At 42.8% G+C, this 15,162-nt stretch overlaps 1 protein-coding gene across 12 annotated transcripts in view; it reads left to right on the top strand.

Annotated features, from left to right (window-relative positions):
* LOC117532867 (kelch-like protein 25) overlaps positions 1-15,162 on the top strand; it is a 56,581-nt gene that overhangs the window by 19,750 nt on the left and 21,669 nt on the right. For 11 of the 12 annotated variants that reach the window (XM_034196486.1, XM_034196441.1, XR_004566940.1 and 8 more), the window contains 10 exons: positions 358-589; positions 767-872; positions 2,700-2,945; positions 7,479-7,568; positions 10,330-10,493; positions 10,613-10,760; positions 12,397-12,593; positions 13,026-13,131; positions 13,322-13,465; positions 14,174-14,589. In XM_034196486.1, the coding sequence (XP_034052377.1) occupies positions 408-589; positions 767-872; positions 2,700-2,945; positions 7,479-7,568; positions 10,330-10,493; positions 10,613-10,760; positions 12,397-12,593; positions 13,026-13,131; positions 13,322-13,465; positions 14,174-14,560 (1,770 nt within the window). In that variant the 5' untranslated portion in view covers positions 358-407 and the 3' untranslated portion in view covers positions 14,561-14,589. Of the gene's footprint in view, positions 1-357; positions 590-766; positions 873-2,699; positions 2,946-7,478; positions 7,569-10,329; positions 10,494-10,612; positions 10,761-12,396; positions 12,594-13,025; positions 13,132-13,321; positions 13,466-14,173; positions 14,590-15,162 lie in introns of those variants that run through there. The other variant, XM_034196493.1, reaches the window with a different exon arrangement.

The following is a 15,162-nucleotide window of genomic DNA, read 5'->3' on the forward strand; positions in this document are numbered from 1 at the left end:
TAATCAGAAGTGTCCTGCTCATCGCAAATATAAAACTTAAGTATTCCATGATGTTTCCTTATGGAGGAAAACTTTTTTTCTTTACCTACAATTAACTTCTTAACTTGATATGATATGATATGAATGTTCTCTTGATCAAAGCATCCTTAGTTTCCTGTGTCCAAATCGACCAATCGGAATTGTATTAAACTAAGCTGTGTAATAAGCTGGGATAACGTCCTTCTCATTTCCAGGTTTAGTTATGCAAATGAATGTGCTTGCTGAGACTCAGAAGAAAATGCATGCATGGATACAGTTTATGTGCTGCTGAACTACAACTTGACTTATTTCCCCTTTTCTGTTCTTGCCATTGGACAGTAGGAGAGGTCGTGCCCAGTGACTCCCTGCAGGTGCCAAACGAGGCCACCATGTCGGTGACCGTTCATGAGAATCGCAAGTCCCGCACTAGCACGGGCTCCATGAACATCTCGCTGTTCCACAAGCCTTCCCATCCCGACAGTGTGCTGACCCACCTGAACACCTTGAGGAAACAGTGCCTGTTCACTGATGTCATTCTGTGGGCCGGGGACCGCTCTTTCCCATGCCACAGGTAAACATTTGTGAAATTCACTATATACATCATTTAGTAGACCCAGCCACCACAGCAGAGAGTAACATACACTACATACTTTTCCACATTCCTTTGTTCTTTTTTTGTTTTTTATATGACCTCCGGAGCAGGACCGTGCCATTTTTATTCACTGACAAAATGGTTTGTTTCCTGCAGAGCTGTCTTGGCAGCATGCAGTCGTTACTTTGAGGCCATGTTCAGCGGAGGACTACGAGAGAGTTTGGACAGTGACGTCAACTTCAGAGACAGCATACACCCTGAGGTACGACCGCTGTTACAGAGGATAAATCTACACTATTTTTCCTTTAGAACTTTAAAGCTTCTTTCGAAAGCTCTTTAGATGAAAGCATTCATCAAATAATCCTCCATCCAACCACTACTTGTGAACAATCTGAACTCAATGTCCACTTTTCACAGTTTATAGATTTCTTAATGGATCGACAATCACTGTGCTGTTGAATTTGTTTGATGGCTTTTTTAATAGAGTGGTGCAGTGATGAAGTATTCGGAAGTTAGCATCACAGCGGGCTCCTTCAATAAAAAGCAATGAGATTTTTCCATTGGATTTTAAAATATGAAATAAAAAATGTGACAAACACGTTTATGATATTCAAACCTTTTGTTCAGCAGGATAATCTCTACATATTAACAGTGCTTTTATGATTTTTGAAGCATGAATGCAGTTGCCAGAGGTAAAAAGCTAACGTTGCTATAAACAAACTACAACACAGTGGCATGACTTCAAAGCTTACTTTAAGGCGCCTAATGTTTGCCGGGATGACGTTTAGTATACCCATTTAGTCACTTATTATTGACCACGTCGTAGAATAAACCTTGAAAATCTCCCAGACCTTATTTCAGGCCTTTAACTAAAAACACGTTTTTAAAAAACCTTCGAAACGAGGGAATCAGAACTGGCACATGTTCGGGTTTTAGGACTCATTCCTATACAGACGTTTAACACTAGAACCGCCAACGGGTAAATTTTACCCGCAGCTGTTTCTTGATTGTATGTAACTTTTTTTCAATAAAATATTCATGTCTCCCAGTCCGTGACTTTTCCTGAAAGTGTGTTATGTAGCACCCTCTGTTGTTAAAAATTGTCAATATGAAGTAAGATTGAAAAAATGGCCCAAAAAATGCCATTTATACCCATCAGCGCCAGCGGGTAATATTTACCTCATAGAAGATGCAGTGATTTCTGCGCTATTGATCTCGCGCCAAAAGATAAACATGACGTGTTGCTATAGCAACGGCTGTTGTTTACTGCGGTTCCTTATAGAGAGAGGGATAGATAGATAGATAGAGAGAGAGATAGATAGATATAGATGGATGGAGAGTGAGATAGAGACACTTTGCACATAACTCACGGTAGCGATCTTTTATACTACTGCACGAACTAGATATCAGATGAAAGCTGAGAGTCCACAGATTCTATTGGTATATGTTTCATCACTGCGATCAAAACTCACTCTTAACCCTGTGTTCTAGTGTGTTAATCAAAAGAACATTGTACCTTGAAAATCAATGCATTCTAATAGCGGGTACATTTTACCCGTTGGCGGTTTTAGGTATACAGCGACCCCTGGCGGTTCTAGTGTTAAAAAAAGATGGGAAGAAAGAGGTTTTATGATATGAAGAAAGGCACATAACAAATGACCTCAATCTTACATAAAACAGCATGTTGCGTTTACCCTAAGGCCGCGATCACGCCACTAAAAACTTAGTGTTTGGAATTTTTTTTGTTTGGAATTTTTTCAAGGAAGGTATTGACATTTGAAGGGTGAAAAAAATCAGAACTTTTTTAAACGTTTTTGTTTCCCACAGCACCTGTTCCTACAGTATTGATCCGCTGAGTCATTCAATTTATTTTTTTGTCTCTCAGAACATAACAGCCAAGGAACTACAGAAGATACAGTTTTAGTTTTCTCTTCATCCTTCACAGCCCTATGTTTTTTTGTGTCTACATCTTATATGGTTTCTTGCTTGGAAAATATTTGAGTAACTTGGCTATGTAATGTGGTCAGAAAATTCCTTGTACAAACTCTACAAAATGTCAGCGTTTAATTTTAATCCTCCACTTTTCCAGGTCTTGGAGCTCCTGCTGGACTTCGCTTATTCTTCTCGAGTCATCATAAACGAGGAGAACGCTGAGTCATTGTTAGAGGCGGGCGACATGTTGCAGTTTCATGACATTCGAGACGCAGCAGCAGAGTTTTTAGAAAAAAACCTTCATTCTTCAAACTGCCTGGGGATGATGCTGCTATCGGACGCTCATCAGTGTAAAAGACTGTACGAGCTGTCGTGGAGGATGTGTCTATTACACTATGAGACCGTAAGGATGATGAGGATTTTTCTCGCACTAACCTGGTGTTGTCAGTGTCAGCCATAAGATCTGAAAGCATTTATCAGCCCAAATGTTGACATATATACTCTGCCATATTTCTGAGCCTTATAATGCTCTTGATACCATACAGTTAACTAAAAGGAAATTGGCAGATGACTGTGCTTTTCCATTTAGTAAATTGACTGGGATTGGAATTGATTGGATTGATACATCTGTGATCTCAAGCATGACCTCATCATCACAAGAAAAATACGCTGAGTACGAGTTGGCAACATCCTCAGCTCTTTAAATATTATCTGTAGTTCACTTGACTGATGTTATTCGGGTTCGGAAACTATTGTGAAACCGAGATGCATATAAATAACTTTGCAAACAAAATTGCCCATGAATCAACAGCCATTTATCAAATCATGTGACCTCAAATTTGGTAGATATTTTAATCAGTTTTCAGGGAATAGAACTTCAAAATTGTCTTTTGAGCCCGATTCATACGTGGCGCCACAAATGGGTGCCCCACATTTTCTTTAACTGCGTTTCACCAAATTTGATGCAGGGGAACTGGGGGCAGGAAGTGCAATAATAATTGGTGCATGTGGGTGTGGCCTATGAATTGTTTTTATTTTTGTATTCCTTCCCTGAATTTGCTGTGAGCTGGAACAAGCTAGAGAACTTGGTACCATAACGGCCAAATACAGGCAAATACATTCACCTGTTGTGGCTTGTTCAGTGTCACTCATGGTGCTTTGCACGGGGGCGTGCGTTGAAGCTTCAACGCTTCTGCCCATTCACTTTGAATGGGGTGACGTCACACTTCGCCGAACTGCATTGTGGGAGCTTTAGCTTCGCTTTGCTCGCTTCAAAAGTTGAGCAATGTTCAACTTTTGAAGCTTCGATCCAATCAAATCAATCGTCCAGTACAAGCTCTAGCCAATCAAACCGCGTGCTTGTGTGTTCGGGGCGGGAGATTCAAACACGCCCGCTGGCAAGCTTCAACGCACGCCGCCGTGTGGACGCTGTGTAAGTGGAAACACTGACATTTTATTCCAATCATGCAGGACTAACGGCCCGTCCACACACGTGCGTTGAAGCTTGCCGGCGGGCGTGTCTGAAACTCGACCAACAACCAATCACATGAATCTCCCGCCCCTGACACACAAGCAGCGGTTTGATTGGCTAGAGCTTGTACTGGCATATGATTTGATAGGCTGACGCTTCTGCCGAGGCGTCAAAAGTTGAACATTGCTCAACTTTTGCAGCGAGCCACGCCAGCAACGCTCCGCGTCGCTTCCCACAATGCAGTTCGGCGAAAAGTGACGTCACCCCATTCAAAGTGAATGGTGAAGCGTCAACGCACGCCGCTGTGTGGACGGGCCGTTAGATATAGACAATTATCTGTTACAAATGAGCAAGATTGTTAAAAAAATGGGCGAAATCTACTCAAAACTCTTCACATAGTGGGGTCTTAGCAGCAAGTAGTCGAAAGTTGCCTTGAGCAATCCTTTATTTAGATTCAGATTCAGATTCAACTTTATTGTCATTACATAGTACATGTACTAGTGACGAAATATAAGTTTAGGCATCTGACCAGAAGTGCAAAATAGCAGTGCAGGAGTCTACATAATGAGAATAATTATACATGGAATTTGTATTAATAGAATAATTATAAATAGGCTATAAACAGATGAATATATACAGTGTAAACGGTATTGACAGTAAAATATATAAACAGGTGGGTGGTGGGTATGGGCTTGAGTCTATCAGCGGGCAGAGTTCAGCAGGGTAACAGCCCTGGGGAAGAAGCTGACCCTGAACCTGCTGGTCTTGGACCGGAGGTTCCTGAGGCGCCTCCCCGAGGGTAGGAGGACAAACAGATAGTTTGCAGGATGAGAGGTGTCTTTGAAGATGTTGTGCGCCATCTGCAAACACCGTATCCCCTGGATGTCCTCGATGGTAGGGAGTGGGACACCGATTATGCGTGGGCGATTTTCGTCACCCTCTGCAATGCCTTCCTATTGAGCATTGTGCAGTTCCCATACCAGGCTGTGATACAGCTGGTCAGGATACTCTCAATGGTGCAGCGATAGAAGTTCACCAGAATCTGAGGAGAGAGGTGATCTTTCTTTAGTCTCCTCAGGAAGAAGAGACACTGGTGAGCCTTCTTTACTATGCTGGTGGTATTGTTGGACCATGAGAGGTCATCGGATATGTGGACCCCCAGGAACTTGAAGCTAGACACACGCTCCACCGCCGTTCCATTTATGTGGATGGGAGTGTGTGTGTGTTGCCTTTTGATCTCCTGAAGTCCACAATGAGTTCTTTTGTTTTTGTTGTGTTAAGGGCCAGGTTATTGTCAGCACACCACTCAGTCAGATGCTGAACCTCCTCCCTGTAGGCCGTCTCATCGTTGTTGTGGATGAGGCCGATCACCGTTGTATCGTCTGCATACTTGATGATGGTGTTTGAACCATGTACAGGGGTACAGTCGTGGGTGAAGATGGAGTAGAGGAGGGGGCTCAGCACGCAGCCTTGTGGGACACTGGTATTTAGACTGAGGGTCATGGAAGAGAGATTATCCAACCTGACATGCTGGGGTCTGTTGGTTAGAAAGTCTAAAATCCAATTACAGAGGGGAGCGTTGATGCCCAGGTCGTTGAGTTTTGTGATTAGTTTGGAGGGGATGACGGTGTTGAAGGCTGAACTGAAGTCGATGAACAGCAGTCTTGCATAGGAGTTGTTTTTTTCCAGATGTGAGAGGACGGTGTGAAGTGTTAAGGAAACAGCATCTTCCGTGCTCCTATTAGTCCGGTATGCAAATTGATGGGGGTCCAGTGTCAGTGATAGGTGGGATTTAAGCTGTGCTAGGACCAACTTCTCGAAGCACTTCATGAGAATGGGTGTAAGTGCAACGGGACGGAAGTCATTCAGGCCTGCTGCAGCAGAGTGTTTGGGCACTGGCACTATGGCGGTGGTTTTAAAGCACGTGGGGACAAGAGTTTGGGCCAGGGACAGGTTGAAAATGTCCGTCATGACCTCAGTCAGTTGCCCAGCACAGGCTCTGAGAACGCGGCCTGGGATGCCATCGGGTCCAGCAGCCTTGCGTGCATTAATCCTGCTCAGTGTGGTGAAGACGTCAGAAGGTGAGAGTGTGAGAGGCTGGTGGTCTGCAGGGGGAACAGCCTTAGTGGCTGTCTCCTGGTTGTCCCTGTCGAAGCGAGCATAGAAATCATTCAGCTCGTTGAGGAAGGAGACGTTGTTTGACGGGAGAGAGGGGGTGGTGGGTTTGTAGTCAGTGATGGCCTGAATGCCCTGCCACATTCTTCGGGGGTCGGAGTTATTGAAGTGCTCCTCAATCCTCAGTTTGTAGCAGTGCTTGGCCTTCCTAATGCCCTTCTTTAGGTGAGCCCTGGATAAACTGTAAGCCCGTTCGTCACCTGATCTGAAGGCGATGTTTCGTGCTTTCAGTAGTTGGCGAACTTCTTTATTCATCCACGGCTTCTGGTTTGGGTACGTTGCTATCTGCTTCAGAGTGGTGACACTGTTGATGGTAGTGCTGATGTAGTCCAGTACGGAGGAGGCGTAGTGGTCAATGTCTGTATGGGAATCCAAGGTGGCCTGGGTGGCAAACATACTCCAGGCTGTATGTTGAAACTTGTCCTGTAGCATAGAGTCTGCCTCCTCAGGCCATACCTTGACAGTCCTCACTGTGGGTTTCACACGTTTGATGAGTGGTGTGTATGTGGGGTAAAAGAACAGTGAGAGGTGGGGAGGGGAATGGCATTGTATGCATTGGCCATGTTGGTGTAAACATGATCCAATGTTTTGTTGCCTCTCATGGGGCAGGAGACATGTTGTCGGAATTTGGGGAGTACAGTCTTCAAACTGGAGTGATTGAAATCACCCGCAACAATGAAAGCTGCCTCAGGGTGTGCAGTTTGTTGTTGGCTAATGGCTGTGTGCAGTTCTTTCATTGCAATTTTAGCATTAGCATCCGGGGCTACATATACGGCTATTACTAGGATTGCTATGAACTCTCTGGGTTGATAGAAGGGTCTGCATTTAATAAAAGTATATTCCAGATGAGCTGAGCAGTGACTGCTGATAATAGCAGAGTCTGTACACCATGCTTTGTTTACATACATGCACAGCCTTTAGCTTTAAATGCTCAATATTGGAAATGCTGCCTACATTGTAATGCTGAAACAAGTGCGGGATTGTTCTCACTCTCTTTAGACGGGATTAAACCCACTAAAGAGACTTGATGGTGACTTTGCTTTTGGTAATCGAGCTGCTTCGTTCTTTTCACAGAGGAAGGGTTTGAATCTGCAAATGCCACTTGCAGCTATATTTGTAGAACCAAGACAAAATGAAATCTGCTGAGTGGTCCTACCTTAAACTCCATTTCCATTTCATCACTCGATTAGCAGCTGAAAATGAGTAACTGTAGATACTTCCGATATTATAATACATACAGTATATATATATTAACAAATTGAATGTAATCAGAGTATTTGTCTGCTTTAGGTAAGAGAATCAGAGGACTTCTACAGTCTGTCGAAAGATAAGCTGCTGGAGCTGATTCTGAGCGATGAGCTGGAAATAGAAGATGAACAGGTGAGTGATCCTCTCTTTTATTTCCTGTTGACTTCTTTCTTTCCCATCATTTTTTTTGTCTTTTTCTCAATTGTTGTGCTCTATTGTAGTCCGTAACAATCTTACAATTGTTGCCTAAGAGTGGTGCAGGAACCTGGAAATGGGTTAGTCTTTTTGAACGTCAATGGTTTTTTGAATGCGTTTTTGCTTAGATGCCTGAAATCTATTCTGTGGTTAACACACATTTCATAGATTTTCAAGTTTTGTTATACAACATAAACAGGTCAGTAAATATTTGCTAACAAGTGAGTAAATGGGATTACTAAACGTCATTACGCCGAACATTAGCCACCTTTAGCTTAGCCGTAATGTAGTCAGTTTATAATAGTAGCTATTGATTTCTGGCACTTGCAACTCTTCAAGAATTATAAAAGTGGTGTTCATACACTGAACAAAAATATAAATGCAACACTTTTGTTTTTGCTCCCATTTTTCATGAGATGAACTCAAAGATCTAAAACATTTTCTATATACACAAAATAACCATTTCTCTCAAATATTGTTCACAAATCTGAAAAGATCTGTGATAGTGAGCACTTCTCCTTTGCCGAGATAATCCATCCCACCTCACAGGTGTGGCATATCAAGATGCTGATTAGACAGCATGATTATTGCACAGGTGTGCCTTAGGCTGGCCACAATAAAAGGCCACTCTGAAACGTGCAGTTTTGCTTTATTGGGGGGGTCTGGGGGGGGTCCGAAAACCAGTCAGTATCTGGTGTGACCACCATTTGCCTCACGCAGTGCAACACATCTCCTTCGCATAGAGTTGATCAGGTTGTTGATTGTGGCCTGTGGAATGTTGGTCCACTCCTCTTCAATGGCTGTGCGAAGTTGCTGGATATTGGCAGGAACTGGAACACGCTGTCGTATACGCCGATCCAGAGCATCCCAAACATGCTCAATGGGTGACATGTCCGGTTAGTATGCTGGCCATGCAAGAACTGGGATGTTTTCAGCCTCCTAGAATTGTGTACATGGGGCTGTGCATTATCATGCTTGCAACATGGGGCTGTGCATTATCATGCTGCAACATGAGGTGATGGTCGTGGATGAATGGCACAACAATGGGCCTCAGGATCTCGTCACAGTATCTCTGTGCATTCACAATGCCATCAATAAAATGCACCTGTGTTCGTCGTCCATAACATACGCCTGCCCATACCAAAACCCCACCACCACCATGGGCCACTCGATTCACAACATTGACATCAGAAAACCGCTCACCCACACGACGCCACACACGCTCTGCCGTCTGCCCTGAACAGTGAAAACCGGGATTCATCCGTGAAGAGAACACCTCTCCAACGTGCCAGACGCCATCGAATGTGAGCACTTGCCCACTCAAGTCGGTTACGACGACGAACCGGAGTCAGGTCGAGACCCCGATGAGGACGACGAGCATGCAGATGAGCTTCCCTGAGACGGTTTCTGACAGTTTGTGCAGAAATTCTTTGGTTATGCAAACCGATTGTTTCAGCAGCTGTCCGAGTGGCTGGTCTCAGACGATCTTGGAGGTGAACATGCTGGATGTGGAGGTCCTGAGCTGGTGTGGTTACACGTGGTCTGCGGTTGTGAGGCCGGTTGGATGTACTGCCAAATTCTCTGAAACGGCTTTGGAGACGGCTTATGGTAGAGAAATGAACATTCAATTCACGGGCAACAGCTCTGGTGGACATTCCTGCTGTCAGCATGCCAATTGCACGCTCCCTCAAAACTTGCGACATCTGTGGCATTGTGCTGTGTGATAAAACTGAACATTTCAGAGTGGCCTTTTATTGTGGCCAGCCTAAGGCACACCTGTGCAATAATCATGCTGTCTAATCAGCATCTTGATATGCCACACCTGTGAGGTGGGATGGATTATCTCGGCAAAGGAGAAGTGCTCACTATCACAGATTTTTTCAGATTTGTGAACAATATTTGAGAGAAATGGTTATTTTGTGTATATAGAAAATGTTTTAGATCTTTGAGTTCATCTCATGAAAAATGGGAGCAAAAACAAAAGTGTTGCATTTATATTTTTGTTCAGTGTATGTAGAGATTTTCCTGTAGAACTTGTAAGTAACACATCAGGGTGTCCGCGGGGTCTTAAAAAGTATTTAAAGTTGATAAATCAATTTAGCGAAGATTAAGGCTATTAAAAAGTATTAAACGGCATTTTCCAAGGTATTACATTTTGTAGCTTGCTTTCAATAAGTTTGTCAAAGAGGTTGTATTCTACAGTGTGCCTGAATGTAATCATTGCGTAGGTGTGTAGTGTGATTCTGTGTAGTTTATTTATGGCATCCCGTTGGGTTTGATGTCATCTGAACAGGACATCGCACGCTCACTGCTTGATAGCGTGCGAAGCTCCGTTTACACCGGTTGTTAAACAACATCGTTATGGGGAAATGCAAGTTTGCGTCCAAATGGTGTTAAAACTCAAAGTGGCGATGAGGTCTTAAAATGTATGGAAAGGGTCTTAAAAAAGGTCTTAAAAGGTATTACATTTGACTTCAGGATTCCTGCATATACCCTGCACATAGATGAAGCAACATTTTGCTATAATCCAAAATGCAATGAAAAATCCCATTTTGCTGAAGGAGCCTTTTTTCTTGGAAGCTTGTTATTGTGTCCCTTTTTTGTGTTTCAAAGTTGTCTGATCGTTGTAGCAAAGGATGGTGCCACACCACCGCTTTTTTTTTTTCAAGTATTGAATTATTGTTTTGACTTGTGGCAGGTTGTGTTTAACTCTGTCCTGCGCTGGGTTCGATATGACTTGGAGGGTCGGCGTCACCATCTACCGGAGCTGCTGAGAGGCATCAGGCTGGCTCTGCTGCCGTCCGAGTGTCTGCTGGAGGCTGTGGCATGTGAAGAGCTGGTGATGGCTGACAAGAAGAGCAGGTAAGAGCTGCCCGTCTTCTCTGTAGCTGTAGAAAGAGAATTAAGCCACGCTTTTGGTAAAGATATACTGTATGTGACAAGTGTGTTTTCTGAGCTCTTGCTTTAACTCTCTTCTGTAGGTCAATAGTAGAAGAGGCAATGCAGTGCAAGAAAAAAATCCTTCAGAATGACGGGATAGTGACAAGTCCATGTGCTCGCCCACGCAAGGCAGGACATACACTGCTGATCCTGGGAGGCCAGACCTTCATGTGTGACAAGATCTACCAGGTGAAAGACACACACTATCCTTATACAGTATGTGTTATTATATGAAGGATAGGGTTGTCAGATAACATACAGCAGCCTAACTAGGATCTCACAATGTACCATTATAGAAGATTAGCAGAAACACATGCCATACTGCTTGTATAACATATAGTGCCTTAATCCTATTAAAGACCCGTTCACTACCAGTGTAAACGTGATGTGTGGGGGGGGTGGTGTAAGATGCATACCATGTAAACATAACTTCAGTTGGCCATTAATGGACAGGTGGCCAATTTGATTCCAGTGACTTCCTGTCCACCTGTTAGTGCTCTTTAGCAAGACACTGAATCCTACCTGAAAACCTGAAAAGAGAAGCTGGTGTGAAAGTGCCTTAAACCTGTATTAACTTTAATATCCAGCAGGGTCACCACAAAATGAAATCTGAAGTCTATGAATCAAATGAATGAAGGATTTTTCATTTGATTTATAACCACTGTAAACATTTTCCTTATGATTCTATGGTCTCAATCTTTATTCTTAGGCTTCTTAAATGCAACATTATGTCAATTTAGGCAAGGCAAATTTATTTATATAGCACCTTTCAACACAAGGCAATTCAAAGTGCTTTACAAAAATGAAAGACATTATTATGAAAGACATTATTATAAAATGGCATTTTAAAACACTTATTTAAAAGCAAAGATAATAAAACATGAATAACACAGGTACATGAATACAAGTTACTGTGTAGTGTGAGATATGATTATATCTATTAAAAGCAGCGGCAACAAATGTAGTAAATTCTATTCCCATTTAGAGGAAAATAGACGATAAGCATAACAAATGTTCTAAATAGAGACTATCACAATCTCATCCAGTCAAAATTATATACATCTCTTTTTCTTTGTCCGTTTTATTCCCATTTTTTGGTTTTTTAAGTATGACTTAAATTTGTTGTAACTAATATTCCATTAACACATTTAAAGGTCCCATGTCATGGCCATTTCTACTGATCATAATTCCATTGTTGAGGTCTACTAGAATAGATTTATAATGTGCAATTTTCCAAACTCACATTGGTTTCTCATCCAGCATCTCTGTATAGTATGTGTATTCACTCTCTGTCCTAAAGGCTTGTTGGAGCTCCTGCCCCCCCCCCTCCCTATGAGCGCACTGTGCTCTGAATGATCGGGACGTTGCGAGGCTCGCTGCTGCGAGGAGCGGACAGTGTTCCGGGTCGGCGATACAGCGAAACTCATCCAGAGCACACACACACTCACAGCCGAAGTAAAAACAATAAGTGTGGCTTGATATTGAGTAAGAAAAAGGTGTATAACGCTGTGAGAATGGGTCTGCTCCGTGGATTGGTGCATTTGGGCCAATCCGGTCATTTGTTGTTGATTTGGGTGTTCACACGTCACTGTACTCAGGAAGCAAACACTGGAAAAAGAGAAATGTCCAACGAGGCGTTCTGGGGCAGCACAGACAGGTCTTTTCTGTGTTAGAGTTTTATTCGCTACAGGGTGTACTTTGAGGGTTTGTGACTCTGCAGACCGTTTACATGCAGAAAAACCTTCACAACACACAAGGGGACGGCTAATAACCGGAAAAGCATGACATGTCTAATGTAATATCTACTACTGTGGACCATTTTTAGGTTGACCATAAAGCCAAGGAGATCATACCCAAAGCAGACCTCCCCAGCCCCAGGAAGGAGTTCAGTGCGTGTGCTATCGGCTGTAAGGTCTACGTCACAGGTGGCCGAGGCTCAGAGAACGGAGTCTCTAAAGACGTCTGGATCTACGACACTGTCCATGAGGAGTGGTCCAAAGGAGCTCCCATGCTAATAGCCAGGTGAGTCACTTATAGTACAATAAAGTCAGAAATGATACTGCCTATTCATGTAGTCAAATTGAATTGTATAGAAGTCTACTAGAAAAGTCTTAAGAGTGTAGTCTCACTTGATTATTCTTATAAACCATTTGATATCATTTTGCTTTAGGGGCCTGAATCTGGAAATATGTTTGGGGTTTTTGATGATAAAGACCAAGTTCTATAGTTGTAACAGCAGTTGAGCAGATAGCTGGGAAGAGAGTGAGACATACGATCAGAATATTCACTCTTACTCGCATTAGGTCCCGATTCTATAGTTAATGAGAAGTCAAAAGAAACCCATCTTCTGGAGGCCCCCTTGGGACCAAGTATCCATTGAGATGCTCAGAGCCTTGGTTGAGAACCACTGCTCTAAAATATACATGCAAATAATGTGGGACTTCTGTTGTCCAGGTTTGGCCATGGCTCAGCTGAGCTGGAGAATAGTCTCTACGTTGTTGGAGGTCACACAGCCATAGCAGGAGTTTTCCCTGCCTCACCATCTGTCTCCCTAAAACAGGTATCAGAATTTACAATTTCTACTATGCATATTCATGAATAGAAAAACGTAATTATGTATACATGTGCAAAAGAACAGCCTGTTTTCTGGTTGTTATGAAGTTTGACTTTGACTCCACTTGGACTCATTCACCTTTAAGCTGTTTGTGTGTTTGAAATCAAACATGAAAGTCTAACTAACTTTTTCCTAGGTGGAGAGGTATGAACCTCTTACTAATAAATGGACTATGATGGCTCCTCTCAGAGATGGAGTCAGTAACGCAGCTGTGGTCAGTGCCAAACTCAAACTCTTTGTTTTTGGGGGGACCACCATTCATAGAGACAAGGCCTCCAAGGTGGGTGGATTGTATTTGTATCTTCCCTAAACTTCCTTACAAGGCAGCCCCTAACATCCCATAATTCAGTTTCAAACTAACTAATAAACTCCTATCCACTTTCACTTTGTAATCTTATAGCTTGAATAGAGTGGTGCAGAAACAAGGCCTAAAACCTGGAAATGAGTTTTACAACTTCTGATTCCCTCGTCTCAAAGTGGTTTTCTGAGCGTGTGTTTGGTTAAACTACTGAAATATGGTCTTTTGTTATGGTTAACAAAAGCTTGAACTTCTATGTGTCCTAAAAATCGTGGTTTTTATCAAAAATGAAACTACTTAACGTTATCACGACAAACCCGCTGTTAGGTTAGCGTAGGTGACACATTTCTAAGCGATCGTGATGTTGTTCTTAGCCTAACTTTAGCTTCTCACTTCTGATGATTTCGTTTACGCTTCAAAATCATAAAAGTGCTATAAATATGTGGAGATTATCCTTCTGAACAAAACGTGTAAGTATCATAAATGTGTGCTTGTCACAGAAAATTCCAAGTTTTTTTTCGAGAGATCCCTTGCTAGCTAACTTCTGGGTCAGCCTACAATAATACATCTTCACCACACCACTCTATATGAAGGAGAGAGTTTTACTTTAATTTACTTGTTTATATGTTTCCATCGTAAAATGTGGTAAAATAATTGTTGCACCTGAAAACTTTCAAACTCTCCGTCTAGGTCCAATGCTATGACCCTGTGGGTAACCGCTGGAACATAGCGGCTGAATGCCCTCAGCCCTGGCGCTACACGGCAGCTGCTGTCTTGGGGAGCCAGATCTTCATCATGGGGGGGGACACTGAGTTCACCGCCGCCTCCGCCTATCGCTTTGACTGTGAAACCACTCAGTGGACTCGAGTGGGCGACATGACGTCCAAACGGATGAGCTGCCACGCCGTGGCCTCAGGGAATAAGCTCTATGTGGTCGGAGGTTATTTTGGGACGCAGCGGTGTAAAACGCTGGACTGTTACGACCCCACGTCAGATAACTGGAACTCCATCACCACTGTGCCTTATTCACTCATCCCCACCGCCTTCGTCAGCACATGGAAACACCTGCCTGCCTGACCAGGAGACACCGACGACAGTTATTGCAGGTACATGCTCACCACTGACACCCACTCATCACATCTCAGCTCATCTCTAAAGCCTGTTCTGACATAACGCAATGCAATTTTCTGCCTTGCATTATTTGTGCATTTTTTCAGGATTGTGTTGATCCACCATTAGCCGTAGCTGTTAACAATGCACCATTTGTGTGTGTGCTTTTATAAAGCTTTTTCTAACTGAATGGACACAAGTTTTACCTGTGACATGTGCAATGCCATGTGCAAATGTTGGTAATAATTAGTTGAACTACCTAACTGCTTAGCTGCAACGATTACGCAGCTTTTCCGTTGGAAAAATGGGTGCAGGTCAAAGTGTCCAGGAACATTCCAATGTCCCAGACAGACGGGAGAAATTCAGGTAAAATATTACCTGTGTTTATTATAGAGCTTTATACATTAATAGGAAGTCTATGTAAAGAATGACAACATCAAAGCATGTAGATATGTTTTATTAAAAAGTAACAACAATAAACAATACATCCTGTCATTAGACTTGAGCATATTGCAAACAAAATGAAATTCCCTCAGCTTTAAGCCTACAAATTATCATATAGAATAAAA

This window comes from Gymnodraco acuticeps, unplaced genomic scaffold, assembly GCF_902827175.1.
Source record: "Gymnodraco acuticeps unplaced genomic scaffold, fGymAcu1.1, whole genome shotgun sequence".
NCBI classification, from domain to species: Eukaryota; Metazoa; Chordata; class Actinopteri; order Perciformes; family Bathydraconidae; genus Gymnodraco; species Gymnodraco acuticeps.